The sequence below is a fragment of the Sinohyriopsis cumingii genome, chromosome 13 (genome assembly GCF_028554795.1).
Source record: "Sinohyriopsis cumingii isolate HCF-2022 chromosome 13, ASM2855479v2, whole genome shotgun sequence".
Classification (NCBI taxonomy): domain Eukaryota; kingdom Metazoa; phylum Mollusca; class Bivalvia; order Unionida; family Unionidae; genus Sinohyriopsis; species Sinohyriopsis cumingii.
Window position 1 is genome coordinate 22503936 of NC_142973.1, and position 15726 is coordinate 22519661.

Here is a 15726-nt window from a genome sequence, read left to right on the forward strand (position 1 = left end):
TTACTTTTTCATTATTTTTAGTTTTACTGATCATAATTTCTTTCATAATAATTAACTAATAATAATTTGTTGAAAAGCGGTTAGTTCAACTGTTATTGAGAACAAAATGAAAAGAGACAAGTTTAAATTTTTCATGGCATGTTTCAATCTTGACTGTATGTACTATCTTTATGATGTTGTAGGTAATATTTGAAGGCGTGGTAGGCAAAGGTTTCCGTGGTGATGTTGCCATTGATGATATTCGAGTAATGCAAGGAGCATGTCCACCACCAGGAAACTGTGATTTTGAGACTGATATGTGTGCCTTCACTAACACACAAGGAGATGATTTTGACTGGTTGCGTAGTGCTGGAGCAACACTGACACCAAACACTGGGCCATCTGTTGATCATACTACAAACTCAGACAGTGGTATGCATTTATGTTTATAACTAAGAAAGTGGTATGCGTTTATGTGTATAACTAAGATAGTGGTATGCATTTATGTGTATAACTAAGACAGTGATATGCATTTATGTGTATATCTTGGGTTGTGGTATGCATTTATGTGTATAACTAAGACAGTGATATACACTTATGTGTATATCTTGGGTTGTGGTATACATTTATGTGTATGACTAAGACAGTGGTATGCATTTATGTGTATGACTAAGACAGTGATATGCATTTATGTGTATAACTAAGACAGTGATATGCATTTATGTGTATAACTAAGACAGTGGTATGCATTTATGTGTATGACTAAGACAGTGATATGCATTTATGTGTATAACTAAGACAGTGATATGCATTTATGTGTATAACTAAGACAGTGGTATGCATTTATGTGTATAACTAAGACAGTGATATGCATTTATGTGTATATCTTGGGTTGTGGTATACATTTATCTGTATAACTCAGACAGTGGTATGCATTTATATGTATAACTAAGACAGTGATATGCATTTATTGTAACTCGGACAGTGGTGTGCATTTATGTGTATAACTAAGACAGTGATATGCATTTATTTGTATAACTCGGACAGTGGTGTGCATTTATGTGTATAACTCGGACAGTGGTATGCATTTATGTGCATTTCTCGGATAGTGGTATGCATTTTTGTGTATAACTAAGACAGTGATATGCATTTATGTATATATCTTGGGTTGTGGTATGCATTTATGTGTATAACTCGGACAGTGATATGCATTTATGTTTATAACTCAGTGATATGCATTTATGTGTATAACTCAGTGGTATGCATTTATGTGTGTATAACTCTGACAGTGGTATGCATTTATGTGTTTTTCTCGGATAGTGGTATGCATTTATGTGTATAACTAAGACAGTGGTATGCATTTATGCATACAACTTGGGTTGTGGTATGCATTTATGTGTATTTCTTGGGTTGTAGTATTCATTTATGTGTATTTCTTGGGTTGTGGTGTGCATTTATGTGTATAATTCCTGTGTACAATTTTAGAAATGTCATTAATGGTCTCTGCCAATTTTAATATATGAATTTTCATGTGGATTCATTTCAGTCTAGCATTATTAGGCAATGTCTTGTCTTAGCAGATTGAACAAATATAAACTGTACAATATATCAACCATAAGAAAGTGGAAGTAATTGTAATCAGTTGATTTTTTCCTATCAGCACCTTTCTGAAGTGAAATACTCTTAAGTGTAGAATATGATAATAGTAGAAACTTGTTTCTTAAAATATTAATGAAGAATAATAGGCAATGAAAATATTAATTTTAAATATTACAACTAATTATATATATATAAAAATATATATATATATATATATATATATATATATATATATATATATATATATATATATATATATATATATATATATATATATATATATATGACAGCTAGAGGGGGATAGGAGAAAGTATCCTAACAAATCTCTATCTACACCTATTTATACATAATATTAAACAAGTTTGACTAATTTAGGGATTCACACTATTATTTGTTTTCTAAGGAAGACCTTTTTTTATAATGTTGGCATTCAGTCCTTACATTTTGGGTACATATTTTAGGGTTCTACATGTACATTGAGGCTTCGGGTAGAAATTCTGGACAACGAGCTTGGATGTACAGCCAGTACTTCCCACCAACCACAGCTACCTGTCTCTCCTTCTGGTACCACATGTATGGAACAGGTAGGACCTTGGTATTAGTAGGAGAGTGAAAGGAACAAATTAGCAACTAGTGGCCATGGCTGCCAAAGTTTAAACATAGGTAATGAATATATATATGAATTGATGCTACACCTCTCAAGTTCCAATTTGCCACAGTTCTCCTGCCTTTGGATCCCTCCACCTCTTTTAGAGTGTTCCATATGCTACCAGGAAATCATGAAAAAGTTGGGAGAAAGAATAGGTTTGTATCTTGCCAGGAAAAGCCCTTATTTTTGCAAATATTGCTAAAAATCAAAACTGTTAACCACCACTTGATCACAGAAAAAATACATAACTTGGTTATAACTGATCTGATCACAAGGTCTTAAGGGTATTTGTGGGACTTTGCAAAACTCTTCAGTCAGTGGAGGTACAATTGCTGTATGGCTGATTTGGATGTTTGCCAAAGCATACTTTTATATTCCATCCAGGTGCTCAGGTGATTGGATTGGTCTTGGATTGGTTACCCATAGTCATCTCCATATCAGTATAATTTCTAGGTAGATAGATGAATACTAATCTAGCATCACATTGTGCCAACAGGTTATGAGATGTGATCTTAATAAGTTTAAGAGGAAATAGCTTGTCTTCCTCAGTTCCACTTTCTATATATAAAGTTAATAAACATGTCTTTTTTATTTGGTAATTTGTACTGAGAATGCAAGGCAGACACTTTAATTTATGTTTTCATAATTGAACTTTTTGTGTGCCATTTTCTTCATAAGGTTTTTATCCTGATGACAATATAATTACTTAAATAAGTAAGGATTTTTCAGATATGCACATTTAGGAAATAGGTGAAAGGTGCACATCTGGAGTAAGGCCAAGCTGTATACTCTATAACCCATATTACACCCATCAATCATGCACCAAAATAAAGGGTATTAAAGGCTCTTTGAACTTTACATAGCATATACAAGGTCTTTTTTAAATAGCCATTTTAACCAGTGTGGAAAGCTGGGGGGGAGGAATTCTTTTTCTTTAAAATTCTAACCCTATGCAAAATACGAAACTGTAGAATGCCACCAATACTAATACAGTTCAAGCATCACAGTAACACAGATCAGCATTACATTAGCACATATCAAGCATAACAATAGCATAGATCAAGCATAACAGTAACACACATCAGCATCACAATATCACAGATTAAGCATAAAAACACAGATCAAGGATCACAATAAAACAGATGAAGCATCACAAAAGCACAGATCAAGCATAATAATAACAGATCAAGCATCACCTTAACACAGACCAAACTTAATAATAATACAGATCAAGCATCACAGTAACAGATCAGCATCACAATAGCACAGATCAAACATTAAGGTGGTGCTCCACAGTTTTGTATTTTGCATAGAGGGTTAGAATTTTAAAGAAAAAGAATTTCACCGGCTTTCCTCACTGGTTATACTGGCTATTTACAAGTAACCTTGTTAATCTTAAGTATAATTCAAAGAACCTTTAATTTTCTTTATTTTGATGTATGATTGATGTGTGTAATATGGGTTATAGAGTATACAGCTTGGCCTTACTCAAGATGTGCACGTTCAAAAAAGCACTAGCTCCACTTGGTCATTTTCACTTCCTGAAATTCAGAAGTAAATTGTATAAAAAAGAGCTCATAACTTTTTTTTTACATTTTATATATTTGGTATTTCATTAATTGCACTTTCAGAAGCTGGTATTGTCTAGTCTAGCAAAATTCATTTTCCCTATTTTAATAGCTGCTGTGGATAGTGTACTTTAGACTAATTCAGGCTGATTTTTTAGCACAAGGGAGCAGTCATTTTAGTTAGCAGTGTGCTTAGATCATGTACCATTTTCAAAAGTACAATATCCAAAGAAATATCATCCACATTACATTAATGTAGCATATAGGTATGCCAACATTCTCTCCATTGTGCATGTTTTAAATGCAAACAACTTCACCTTACATACGTCACTCACTCGAAAGTACAGAATAACTGGTGAGTGCCCCAATAATAACAGATCAAGCATCACAGTAACATGGATCATCATCACAATGGCACAGACCAAGTGTAATAATAACACAGATCAAGCGTCACAGTAACACAGATCAAGCATAATAACAGATCAAGCATACAGTAACACAGATCAGCAGCACAATAACACAGACCAACATAATAATAACAGATCAAGACTAATTGAACATTTTTCTTTTAGATACTGGTACTCTTAGAATATATAAACCAACACCTGCAGGCACAACTTTGCTATGGCAACTGACTGGTAACCAAGGCAATGTCTGGCTAAATCAGCAAATAACAATCAACAGCACATCTAATTACCAGGTATTATATGTTTTCCTAATATTTTATCATTATACCTGTCTGCAATTTGCTATAACATGAAAAGTAAATTTATAAAGTTGTGCAAGTCTGTGTAGGACAATTTGTTGCATTACCATTTCTTGTGATCTGGATTTTAGATTTTTTTTCTCTTTTCGTTGTATCCATAACCCATTATTCTTAATCGGTCTAATATTTTGAATTCTGACACATTCATACAACTGCCCCCATTTGATTGATTTACAGCCACACCCACAGCGTGATCCTTTTGGTAAATGATGAATAATACTTACAAGTTCTCACCTAATACTTTTCATGTTTGTCTTATGTTATCAAGAAATTCTGTGGGATTTTTATGTGGGATTGGTGAGGGTTGGGTCTGACTTGTGTTTATTTTAGAATTTTGCATCCTTTTAATATTTTGATGGGAGAGTCAACTTAGCTGGCTTGGATATTAAAACGCATTTGAAATTTCAGCAAGGGGTTGGGGACTGAGTGCTTTGTAGTATACATGTCTTCTGATACCCCTGGTTTCACAGAAGTCCTCTCATGATCTTTTCTTTTTCTCCAAGATCACATTTGATGGTCAAGTTGGCAGTGGCATTGCAGGAGATATTGCCATAGATGACATTTCATTCACACCTGGTGTTTGCACCAACTCCACTACTCCTGCTACTACTATGACAACACCTACAACACCATCATACCGTAAGTAATACACTTTTTCTGACAATTGTTTTGTCACATTGTGTTGAATGTGAGGTTTTACTGCTCTCAGCCATTTAGATAAAATGACACATAGTGTCAGTGCTTCCATTGATTCTGTCCACCTATCTACCAATCATACTTTCAGTTCTGCTCCTGAATTAAAGTCATCTCAGATTATGGAATGAAATTGGGATGTTTATAGAGCGTTGCTAGAAGGTGTGTTGCATTGTGGGTCCTATCAATGTTGTCAAGTGTTTTGTCTTCTAGCACACTCTCCTTTTGATGTACAACTTTAAAGCAGTTTGAGATTACGGAATGAAATCGGCATGTTTATAGAGCGTTGCTAGAAGGTGTGTTGCATTGTGGGTCCTATCACTGTCATCAAGTGTTTTGTCTTGTAGCACTCTCTCCTTTAGAACAACTTTAAAGCATATACATCATTACCAAATTGGGGTTATCTTCTAGGTCAATGTCAGATTGGGATTTTATACTTTCATATTTTTCCATCATAATTTATAAACCATTTGGCATGGGTTAAGTTGTACATCATCAATACAAGGTGTGTTGTGTAATGCATCATAAAGGCTGACTTCCTTTCTTCAGTGCACATTCATCCATGTCTGTGTTTGGTGCTACCAATGACAATTGTTGCTAAAAGCAGTAAAAAGTGTAAGATGACAGTTAACATCCATTTTCTAATTTAAAACCACATGCCTGGCAATCAAAACATTAAAGGTTTGTTGTAGTCTGTCAAGTTGCAATGTAAAGTCTTCGTTGGCTGCTAGTGTGACTTATTTTCAAGCTGGAAGGCACATTTACTGCAGTGAAGATTTAATTTATGTCAAGCTTGAATTAGTGGAAAATGGAACTAAATTTGTGCAAATACACAATTTGTCATTTATTCAACATACATGTATTCTGAATTTAATAAGATAAATAATCCAGAAAAAATGGGAATTATTGTTATCAATGCTGGTAGATAATGATTAAACACTAAAATTGAATGAGGGCGAGATCAGGAATGGAAAAGTCCGTAGTGCAGGTCATTTCAAGTTAATCAGATATTTAAACATAATGATGTTTTTATGAGTTACTTGAGCATTTGATGCAACCTTTATAAAAAAAATATAAAGGTCTGAGGAAAAGATGATATTAAAATGCAGATGACACTGTTAACTGACTAAGCAAATAAGAATATATAAATGTTTTTAACACTGCTGTTGCATCAATTTGCTATCTACTAATTTCATTTGAGCCTTTCAAGTGTCTTGTGTCCTTCAGATTTGGCGGATGGGAGACAGTATCCTCTGCTCAAGTGATTCTTTTATGACTTTAATAAACATTCCACAAAATAATGTATTAGACATGCACAATGATACATAGGGCAGCTATAAAATGTTATGGCAGTATAGAAATGTATCACATGTACAAAAGGATGCATAGGGCACCTATAAAATATTATGGCAGTGTAGAAATGTATCACGCATACACAAGGATGCATAGGGCACCTATACAATGGTATGGCAGTGTAGAAATGTATCAGATGAACACAAGGATGCATAGGGCACCTACAGAATATTTGTGCAGTGTAGAAATGTATCAGACGTACACAACAATGCATAGGGCACCTATAAAATATTTTGGCAGTTGGGTGATTGTTTGCTACCTGGAAAACAATGCTTGAAATGAGAAGCGAATTTGTTTCTTTCATCAATAGGAATGGTTGAGTTTATACATAAAGATTTATGGAACCATATTAATTGATGAAATTGAATGACGCCCTGGATACCTTTAGCATAAGTGTCATGTATTTTGTTTCAGTTCAGTTGCTGTTGACAAGTTTTATATTGGGCTTTAACATTACGTATTTTAGTAATTGATCATTAACTGCAATATTTCTTAAATTATTCTGATTAATTGAGTGTTTAATTGCAGTTGTTAGTTAATTTATAATTTGATAGTTTGTATTTATATATTCAAATGTTATTGGTATTATTAACTACATAATGTGTACCTATTTGTATTTACTGTATTTCTTTTTCTTTTTTCAGCTCCATCTCCCTATGACTGTAACTTTGAGCAGAACACCTTATGTAGCTGGATACAGGATGGAAGTGACCAGTTTGACTGGACAATTAACAAAGGATCCACGTCATCACTGAATACTGGTGCAGACTTTGACCACACCACTCTCAGTCAAAATGGTAACCAAAACTACTCTGTTATGTAAAAACCCATCAACAATTATTATTATTATTATTATTAATGATTTGTGTAGTGTTATTGAAGTGTGAGACAAGAAAGACATCTATTGAATTTTTGTCAAAATGTCAAAGGTCACGGTTATAGGGATTAAATAAAGGCACATTTATTTCCACAAAACTATTTAAGTTCTGTATTACATGTCTCAAAGCAAACTTTGAAGATGACTTTCATTTTAGACAATCAAGACACCTATAGATTTGGGGGTTCAAAGGTCAAGATCATATACACTGAAAAAGAGAAAAATGGTTTCTACAAAGTAACTTGAGTTCTGGGTCTTTTGCCTTTACCAAATTTTGAAGATGGCTTGGTTTAAAGACAAGAGCAACTCGTGATTTCAAATTTAAGAGTCGAGTATCCAACCATTCAAACTTTTTTTGACATAGAGAAGTATTAAAATACATGGCAGGTGTATCATGTGCTAATTTTAGTACTCCTATTTTCCAGAAGTTCTCATGGATAACTTTTCATACCAGAAAATCCAGGAAATAAATGTTCAGTTTTTCCTCTCTGCAAGAAAACAACAATCTTATAAGAGATGTGTTCTCTGATGAGGGGAACAAAGTGGAAAAAAATAAATGACCTTGGTTCAAAATATGGCATCATCACATGTAGAAGTGGCCTGTCTCTCTACTGAGAGGACTATATAAATGTATTGACCAGGAGCTGATCCATGATTTTTTCAAAATGGTTTGATTTTTAGAAGAGACAGACCAACTTTATATTGCCAACTTTCTCTATATTTTACTTAAAATGAACTATTAATTTACCAAAAAGGGGTATGGAGTCTCCAAAAATACGTTTGAATGTATTGACATGTATGTTTCTTTTCTGTAGGTCATTACATATACATTGAGACTTCATCTCCACAGAGACCAAATGACACAGCACGATTAATTAGCACCAGCGTGAACCTGGATGTTGGAGGAAAATGCCTCAAATTCTGGTATCACATGTATGGTGCTGACATCTACCTGCTGAATGTTTATGCTAAGCAAGGTATGCCATTATCATACCTTTTTCAATTAAAATGTTTTGATTATTTTCAAGATATATCTACCTTGTATGCTTTGAACAAACACTTGAATTTTTAGGAAATGGTCAGGAATTATCACCAATTTATTGCAAAGAATGATAGTGACATTTGTTTACATTTATTTTTAATTTTGAAGGATGATAGCTCATTTCTTTTACTCTCTAGGCATTAAATTGTGCTCTTTTATGTTTTAAAGGACTTTTCTAAATAATATTTTATGTACCCATTTGGTGAAATATATATGTGACCATCCTGAAATATCAAGCTGAATTATTCACATTTTTTGTATATAGTACATATAATTCATTTCAGCTTCAAAGAACATGAATAAACCCAATTTCCATATTACAGTCACATTTACACAGTGGCATTTCAGCTTCAAGGAGTATGAAGTTACCCAATTTCCATATTGCAGTCACATTTACACAGTGGCATTTCAGCTTCAAGGAGTATGAATTTACCCACTTTCCATATTGCAGTCACATTTACACAGTGGCATTTCAGCTTCAAGGAGTATGAATTTACCCAGTTTCCATATTACAGTCACATTTACACAGTGGCATTTCAGCTTCAAGGAGTATGAATTTATCCAGTTTCCATATTGCAGTCACATTTACACAGTGGCATTTCAGCTTCAATGAGTATGAATTTCCCCAGTTTCCATATTACAGTCACATTTACACAATGCCATTTCAGCTTCAAGGAGTATGAATTTACCCAGTTTCCCTATTACAGTCACATTTACACAGTGGCATTTCAGCTTCAAGGAGTATGAATTTCCCAGTTTCCATATTACAGTGACATTTACACTTTGTCATTTCTGAATTTACATTGTGTCATTACAGCTTCAAGGAACATGAATAGACCCAGTTTACATATTATAATTTTGCACTGTGTCATTTCAGCTTCAAGGAACATGAACTGACCCAAGTTCCACCTTACATTCACATTTACATTGTTTTTTCAGCATCAAGGAATAACAATTGACCCATTTCCACTTTACAGTCACATTTACACTGTACTATTTCAGCCTTAAGAAACATTAATTAACCCATTTCCACAGTACAGTCACATTTACACTGCCATTTCAGCGTTAAGAAACATTAATTGACCCAGTTTCCACATTACAGTCCCATTTATACTGTGTCATTTCAGCTTCAAAGAACACAAATTAGCACACTGTTCACATTACAGTCCCATTTACACTGTCATTTAGCTTCAACGAACACAAATTAGCACACTGTTCACATTACAGTCTCATTTACACTGTGTCATTTGCCACCTAATTTGATTATAATTAATTAAAGATTTTTAGAAAGGATGTTTTTAATATTTATTCTTATAAAATGCAATAGAAAGTCTAAATGAAACCAAGATCTTGATAGTCAGTGCTTCCATCACTTCATTACAGGTGGAAATCTTGGCAGTCCAGTATGGCAGAGGAGGGGCACAAAGGGCAACAAATGGATATTTGGAGATGTATATATAACACCACAGACCTTACTTCCACCTGTCCAGGGGACAGTCAACATTCAGGTTTCCCCCACTTTTGTGTTTAAAATTCTTTAAAGCCTATATTTTATTTATTTTATGTTGATTACACAATTATTACATCATCTCCAAGCTACACATTATTAGTTCTTTAAAATTTATTATCTTTTCATAAATTGACTTTATTGATTTTTAAAAAATTCTGAACTGTATTATGTTCAAGAAAGTTTCTAATTACTATATTTGATGAGGTGCCATTCATACTTTTCATTCTTTGCTTTTAACCATATATGTTGTCATTATGAATATGAAGTTTTGTCTGTCATTTCATTGTTTCCATGTCTGGTCATTTTTTAATCAACATTTCCCAAAAATTCTTGTTTGACTCTCACTACATCAGACTACCTTCTATCACATATGATTTATTGGCATTCACATCTTTAATAATATACACGCTAGTCTGACAGTCCTGGATCTACCATTGCATAATGGGCTGGCATATCTGGGTCAATGCAGTTTGTTAGGAGTAAGGAATTGAACAAACTAAAAATAACCCTGATCTTCTGGCACATTATGTTAAAGGAGATCAGGGTCTATCTTGTTTGAAGTGGGACTCAACTTGTAATTGAATTCAGTACTTGACTTCTTCAGAAGAAGCTAGAGAAAATCAAATTAAATATGTAGGTTGAATAAATGTGGAGCTAATTTAATTTCCTTTCCTTAAACATGGAGATTTTTTGGTAGGTCCATATTGAAGATGATAATATCATTTTTAGTTATGAATCTAGTATATTAATATGGTGCTGCTGTCTTTTAATTTTTCAGTTTGTGTTTGAGGGTGTAGTTGGGAATGGTTACCGTGGTGACATAGGCTTGGATGATATATCTGTTAATGATGGAAACTGTCCTCCAACAGGTAAATATATAAGTGAAGAGCAAAGCAATCAAGAAAATGATATTGCTGCAGCCAGAGAAGTGGACTGAAAGTTGACAGCTTCATTTACAAAATATTAAATGTCCTGAACTGTTTCCTTGTAATTGCCAGGACTGTGAACTGTCATGTGATTGCTAGGGCTTAGTTATGTAAGTTTAAGATTTTGGGAAATGGGTGGGAGAGACTTTGTAACAGTTAACAGACTAGCTTTATTTGGCCCTTGCCAACTCCACTTACTATAAAGTAAGAAACTTTAAATGCAATACACATCCTATGTTTCACTAATGAAGGCTTACCATATGTACTTGCTTATAAGATATGTCCAACTGCAAACTGCAGAGACCCAAAATCTCCTGTCACATAATTCTCTGATAGATCTGGGTCTATGCAGTTTGTTGGTAGTAATCAGTAGAACAATCAACATAGACCCTGATCACAGGCACATTGTGCTACGGCATATCATGACCTATGTTGTTTGCAGTTGGACTTGACTTATAAGTGAGTATAGAGTATAATCACTTTAAAACACTTTGACACTCAATATAAGGCTGTCCAGATGGGCCATCAAATGATACCACACTGTAAGTAAAGTTGTCTTACACTGGTAGGTTCAGTGTAAGGCTGCCCAGATGGGCTATCAAATGATACCTCACTGTAAGTAAAGTTGTCTTACACTGGTAGGTTCAATGTAAGGCTGTCCAGTTGGGCCATCAAATGATACCACACTGTAAGTAAAGTTGTCTTACACTGGTAGGTTCAATGTTGAAATTATATTAATCAAAAAATCATGCAATGAAATCCATAGCCTTACCCATTTTATATGAGTGGCTTTACTATATTGAAGTCCATTATTGTGAGGGCAACTCTAATTTGAATTTGTCAGATGCTGCTCATAAGGTTTATGATTTTATTTTGCCTGCATTAGCAGATATCAAGGCAGGTATGACTTTGTGTTGTTACTAGTAGTATTGACTTTCACCTAATCAAATATTCAGATTTTTTGGTCTGAATTTTAAAAAATCATAGAAAGTACATAGTGTTCTTCAAACCCACGTTGAAAAATGATGTTAGCAGTTTTTTTGTTTCTCCACCTGTAAAGATTGTCAAAATCAATCCTTAATTTCCCATGGGAATGAATTGCTTGCATGACCATTCATTTAGTCTCTACGGCATGTATAAAAATTTCAGATGATTGTGATTTTGAAAGCCCAGACATCTGCCAGTACCAGCAGGATCAGACCGATGACTTTGATTGGACCAGAGACTTTGGTGGAACCAGCACTGCCGACACAGGACCATCTGTTGATCATACCTATGGAACCCAAAATGGTATGTAAATGAGACCTTTTCTGTTCTCTATAGACTTTCAGATCAGCTAGAAAGGTGAACACATTTACTTGACATGTATTTGGAGAGGGGGTAACATATTTGTACATTACTTATGAGGGAGAGGAGAATTTAGTCCTGTGAAAAATGAAAAACCATCAACCTGCAAAGAATACAGAACTGTACTTAAAAGTTTCTAAAGCATACACATGGTTTCATAATAAATTACATTTTTATATCATAGAGATATGGACACTTCAATTTAACACACACAACCCAAAAGTGCTACACTCTATCATGAATTTCACAAATACAAACCAAAAGTGCCATACCTTATCAGGAATTTTATGGATGTGACCAAACAGTACTACACTGTATCATGATTTTGATGGATATGACCGAACAGTACTCCACTGTATCATGAATTTGATGGAAATGACCAAACAGTACTACACTGTATCATGAATTTCACAGATACAACCCAAAAGTGCCATACTATATCAGGAATTTGATGGATGAGACCAAACAGTACTACACTGTATCATGAATTTGATGAATGGGACCAAACAGTACTACACTCTGTCATTAATTTGATGGATATGACCAAACAGTACAGGGGCCCCAAGTGGCCAAGTGGTCTAAAGCGCTAACCATTACAGATCACTGCCGTTTGACCTCTTTCTGCATGGGTTCGAGTCTCGGGTTCGGCTAATGTGGGTATGTGAGAAAGCTTGTCAATAGCTTCTCATGGGTCGGTGGTTCTTTCAGGGGTTTTCCCAGGTTCTTCCTCCACCATTAATACTGGCTGCCATGTATAGCCTATATTGTGCTGAACAATTGTGTTAAACCCTTCAACAATAACAACCAAACAGTACAACACTATTATGAATTTCACATGTAACCCAAAAGTGCTACACTATTTTTTAAATTTCACAGATAGAACCAAGTGATGCTACACTCTGCATCATGCATTTTATGGATATTACCTAAAACTGTTAAATGTGTCATGAATTTCACAGATGTGACACAAACATGTTACACTGTATCATGAATTTCACTGATATAAGCAAAATGTGCTACACTGTGTGATGAATTTATGTTAAAAGTGAGATATCAGTATAAAGCAGTTGTTCATTGTATCCTGTATTAATTTGTATTCATAAAACTTAAACTTCAGTAATTGATTTAGTTTTTAATTTTCCTATGTTACTGTAAGATTACTGTCCTTGTTTTCTGCTTCCATTTACCGATTACTACTTGGTAATATAACTAGCATGTTTTCATAACAGTCATAGAAATTGGTGTTGACCCACCAGTCATTTATTGAAAAACATTCAATAGTTGTGGACAGAATTCAAAACAGATGCAGAGTTTAATATCAGAATAGTATTGGCTTTTCATTTTCAATGGCTTACCATTTTGTTCCACCCTACCCATGCAAAGAATGTGAAATGAGCATATAATGTTTGCCATGTTCATCCATCATTCTGTTGTTTCAACCATACATCACACCATGTTTGATTATGACAGAAAAAGAGGGGCAATTGGGCATTTTTGTTCTTTGAACAAAATTTGGGTGTTAACACATTTATAATTGTGATGTCACTTTGCTGCAGGTTACTACATGTACATTGAGACTTCAAGTCCTCGTCTACCTGGCCAGAAAGCACGCCTGATTAGCCAGTCTTATCCAGCCACCACAGGCCGCTGCCTCAATTTCTACTACCACATGTATGGTGCAGGCATAGGAACATTGAATATTTTGCTTAAACGACAGGGACAGTTGAGTCCACCTATTTGGACACGATCAAGGGACCAAGGAAATACCTGGAGAGCTGGTCAAGTTACACTCAACAGTAACACTCCCTACCAGGTAACATTGTATGCATTACTACCTTAATCCTGATCTGTATGATAATTTAAATTTATTTTAGGTCATAGAAATGTTTTTGCTCCAAAATCTGTAGAAAGGGGCATATAGAGTTGTACATGTCCATCTTTAATGACACATTAAGTCACACCACGTCTATCACAAATTGTGTTTCTGCTTGATAATGTTTGAAGGACTGCATGGATTTATACCAAATTTTATGTAAGACTTTAAGAGGTTGAGTTTGATTTTTCAACATTATGTGATTAAAATTTAGAATTAAGGCACCTGTTTGACTTACAGATTTGCCGTTCCATTGCATCTATTGGCAGGTGCATTTGTTTCACATGGACACATTTCTAGTTGTTGTAACGAGTTGTCCCACTTTACAAGACAGAGGCACCTAATTTATACAACCTGTTGAGTTTGTACCAAAAAACCACAGATACCTCTGCTTGAAACAAATACATTGTGTTAAATAATGGGTAATTCATGGTTATATACAGAAATGTAGATGCTTCATTGAGAAGACGTGAAAGAATTTGATTATTTTCTCTGCCATGTAAACTTTACCAGCAATGGAATATAACAACTCCATTTACACCATTTCTGTGTTAACATCATGGAGAAGTAAGCAAGAAGAAGCATGAATGAATTTATTTAACGAAAACTTAAATTGGTGGGGTCTTTTAAATTCACTCACATAAGGATGAAAAATAAAATATTTACATATGTCATTTTTGCCCCCTCCCACCTTCTTGAAGAAATTTGGCAGACATATGATCCATGTTTTTTCCAGATGTCCATCCATAACACTTTCCACCTCCACTTCCTTTCAAGCAATTAGAGGTTGTAGGCATTCACTATCTCAGTAATGGGTGTCATGTTTTAGAATTTAATTACATATACCTTTAAATGGCAATTTTTTACTTTGTTTGGATTATTATACATCCATAATGTTATGGAAGATCATTCTTTATATGCCCTGTGAAATACATATAGTAAAAATCAATGTCAAGGTATGTAGACATTTTTGGATGAGGTCAACCTTAATGTGTGATCCAGTACAAACTGGATTGAATGTTGCATATTTTGATGTCACAATGAAAGCTGCACATATTGAAAAAGTTTTGTACTACACTGTTATTTGTTATGATAGAACCAATGTAATAAACATCCATAGTGATCAACAATAACAGCTTTTTGATGACATTTTTAGAATATGCAACTGTGTGGACTGGATAGATTTTAGTAAATCTTTATAAGTATTACATTTTAGAACAACAATGGATAATTTACTTAATTTGAATAAATGCACCTACATGACTGCACTGACATATACTTTACATATATGCTTTTTAGTTTAATGGCCTCATATGTACTGTATCAGTCAAGGATTTATTTCTAAGGTCATTGTCACTGATCAGGTGTCTCCACCCCTTTCTGCACATTTCCTATAATGCTGTTTACCTGGTTACAGTGAATGTCTGCCTAGTAACTTAACAGCTCTGTGTTAAGGGACCACTCCTGTGGCCTAGTGGTTAGAGCATCTGCCTTGGATGCAATATGTTGTCTGTTCAAACCCCAGCCAAGTCATACCAAAGACT

General features: G+C 34.4%; 1 protein-coding gene across 1 annotated transcript in view; it reads left to right on the forward strand.

Annotated features, from left to right (window-relative positions):
- Positions 1-15726, forward strand: part of LOC149785045 (MAM and LDL-receptor class A domain-containing protein 2-like) — a 349170-nt gene that overhangs the window by 283003 nt on the left and 50441 nt on the right. Inside the window, exons 140-149 of the mRNA XM_089931272.1 lie at positions 183-411; positions 2040-2162; positions 4368-4495; positions 5065-5200; positions 7252-7404; positions 8300-8461; positions 9910-10034; positions 10815-10905; positions 12112-12252; positions 13866-14122. Of these exons, the coding sequence (XP_089787398.1) occupies positions 183-411; positions 2040-2162; positions 4368-4495; positions 5065-5200; positions 7252-7404; positions 8300-8461; positions 9910-10034; positions 10815-10905; positions 12112-12252; positions 13866-14122 (1545 nt within the window). The remainder of the gene's footprint in view (positions 1-182; positions 412-2039; positions 2163-4367; positions 4496-5064; positions 5201-7251; positions 7405-8299; positions 8462-9909; positions 10035-10814; positions 10906-12111; positions 12253-13865; positions 14123-15726) is intronic.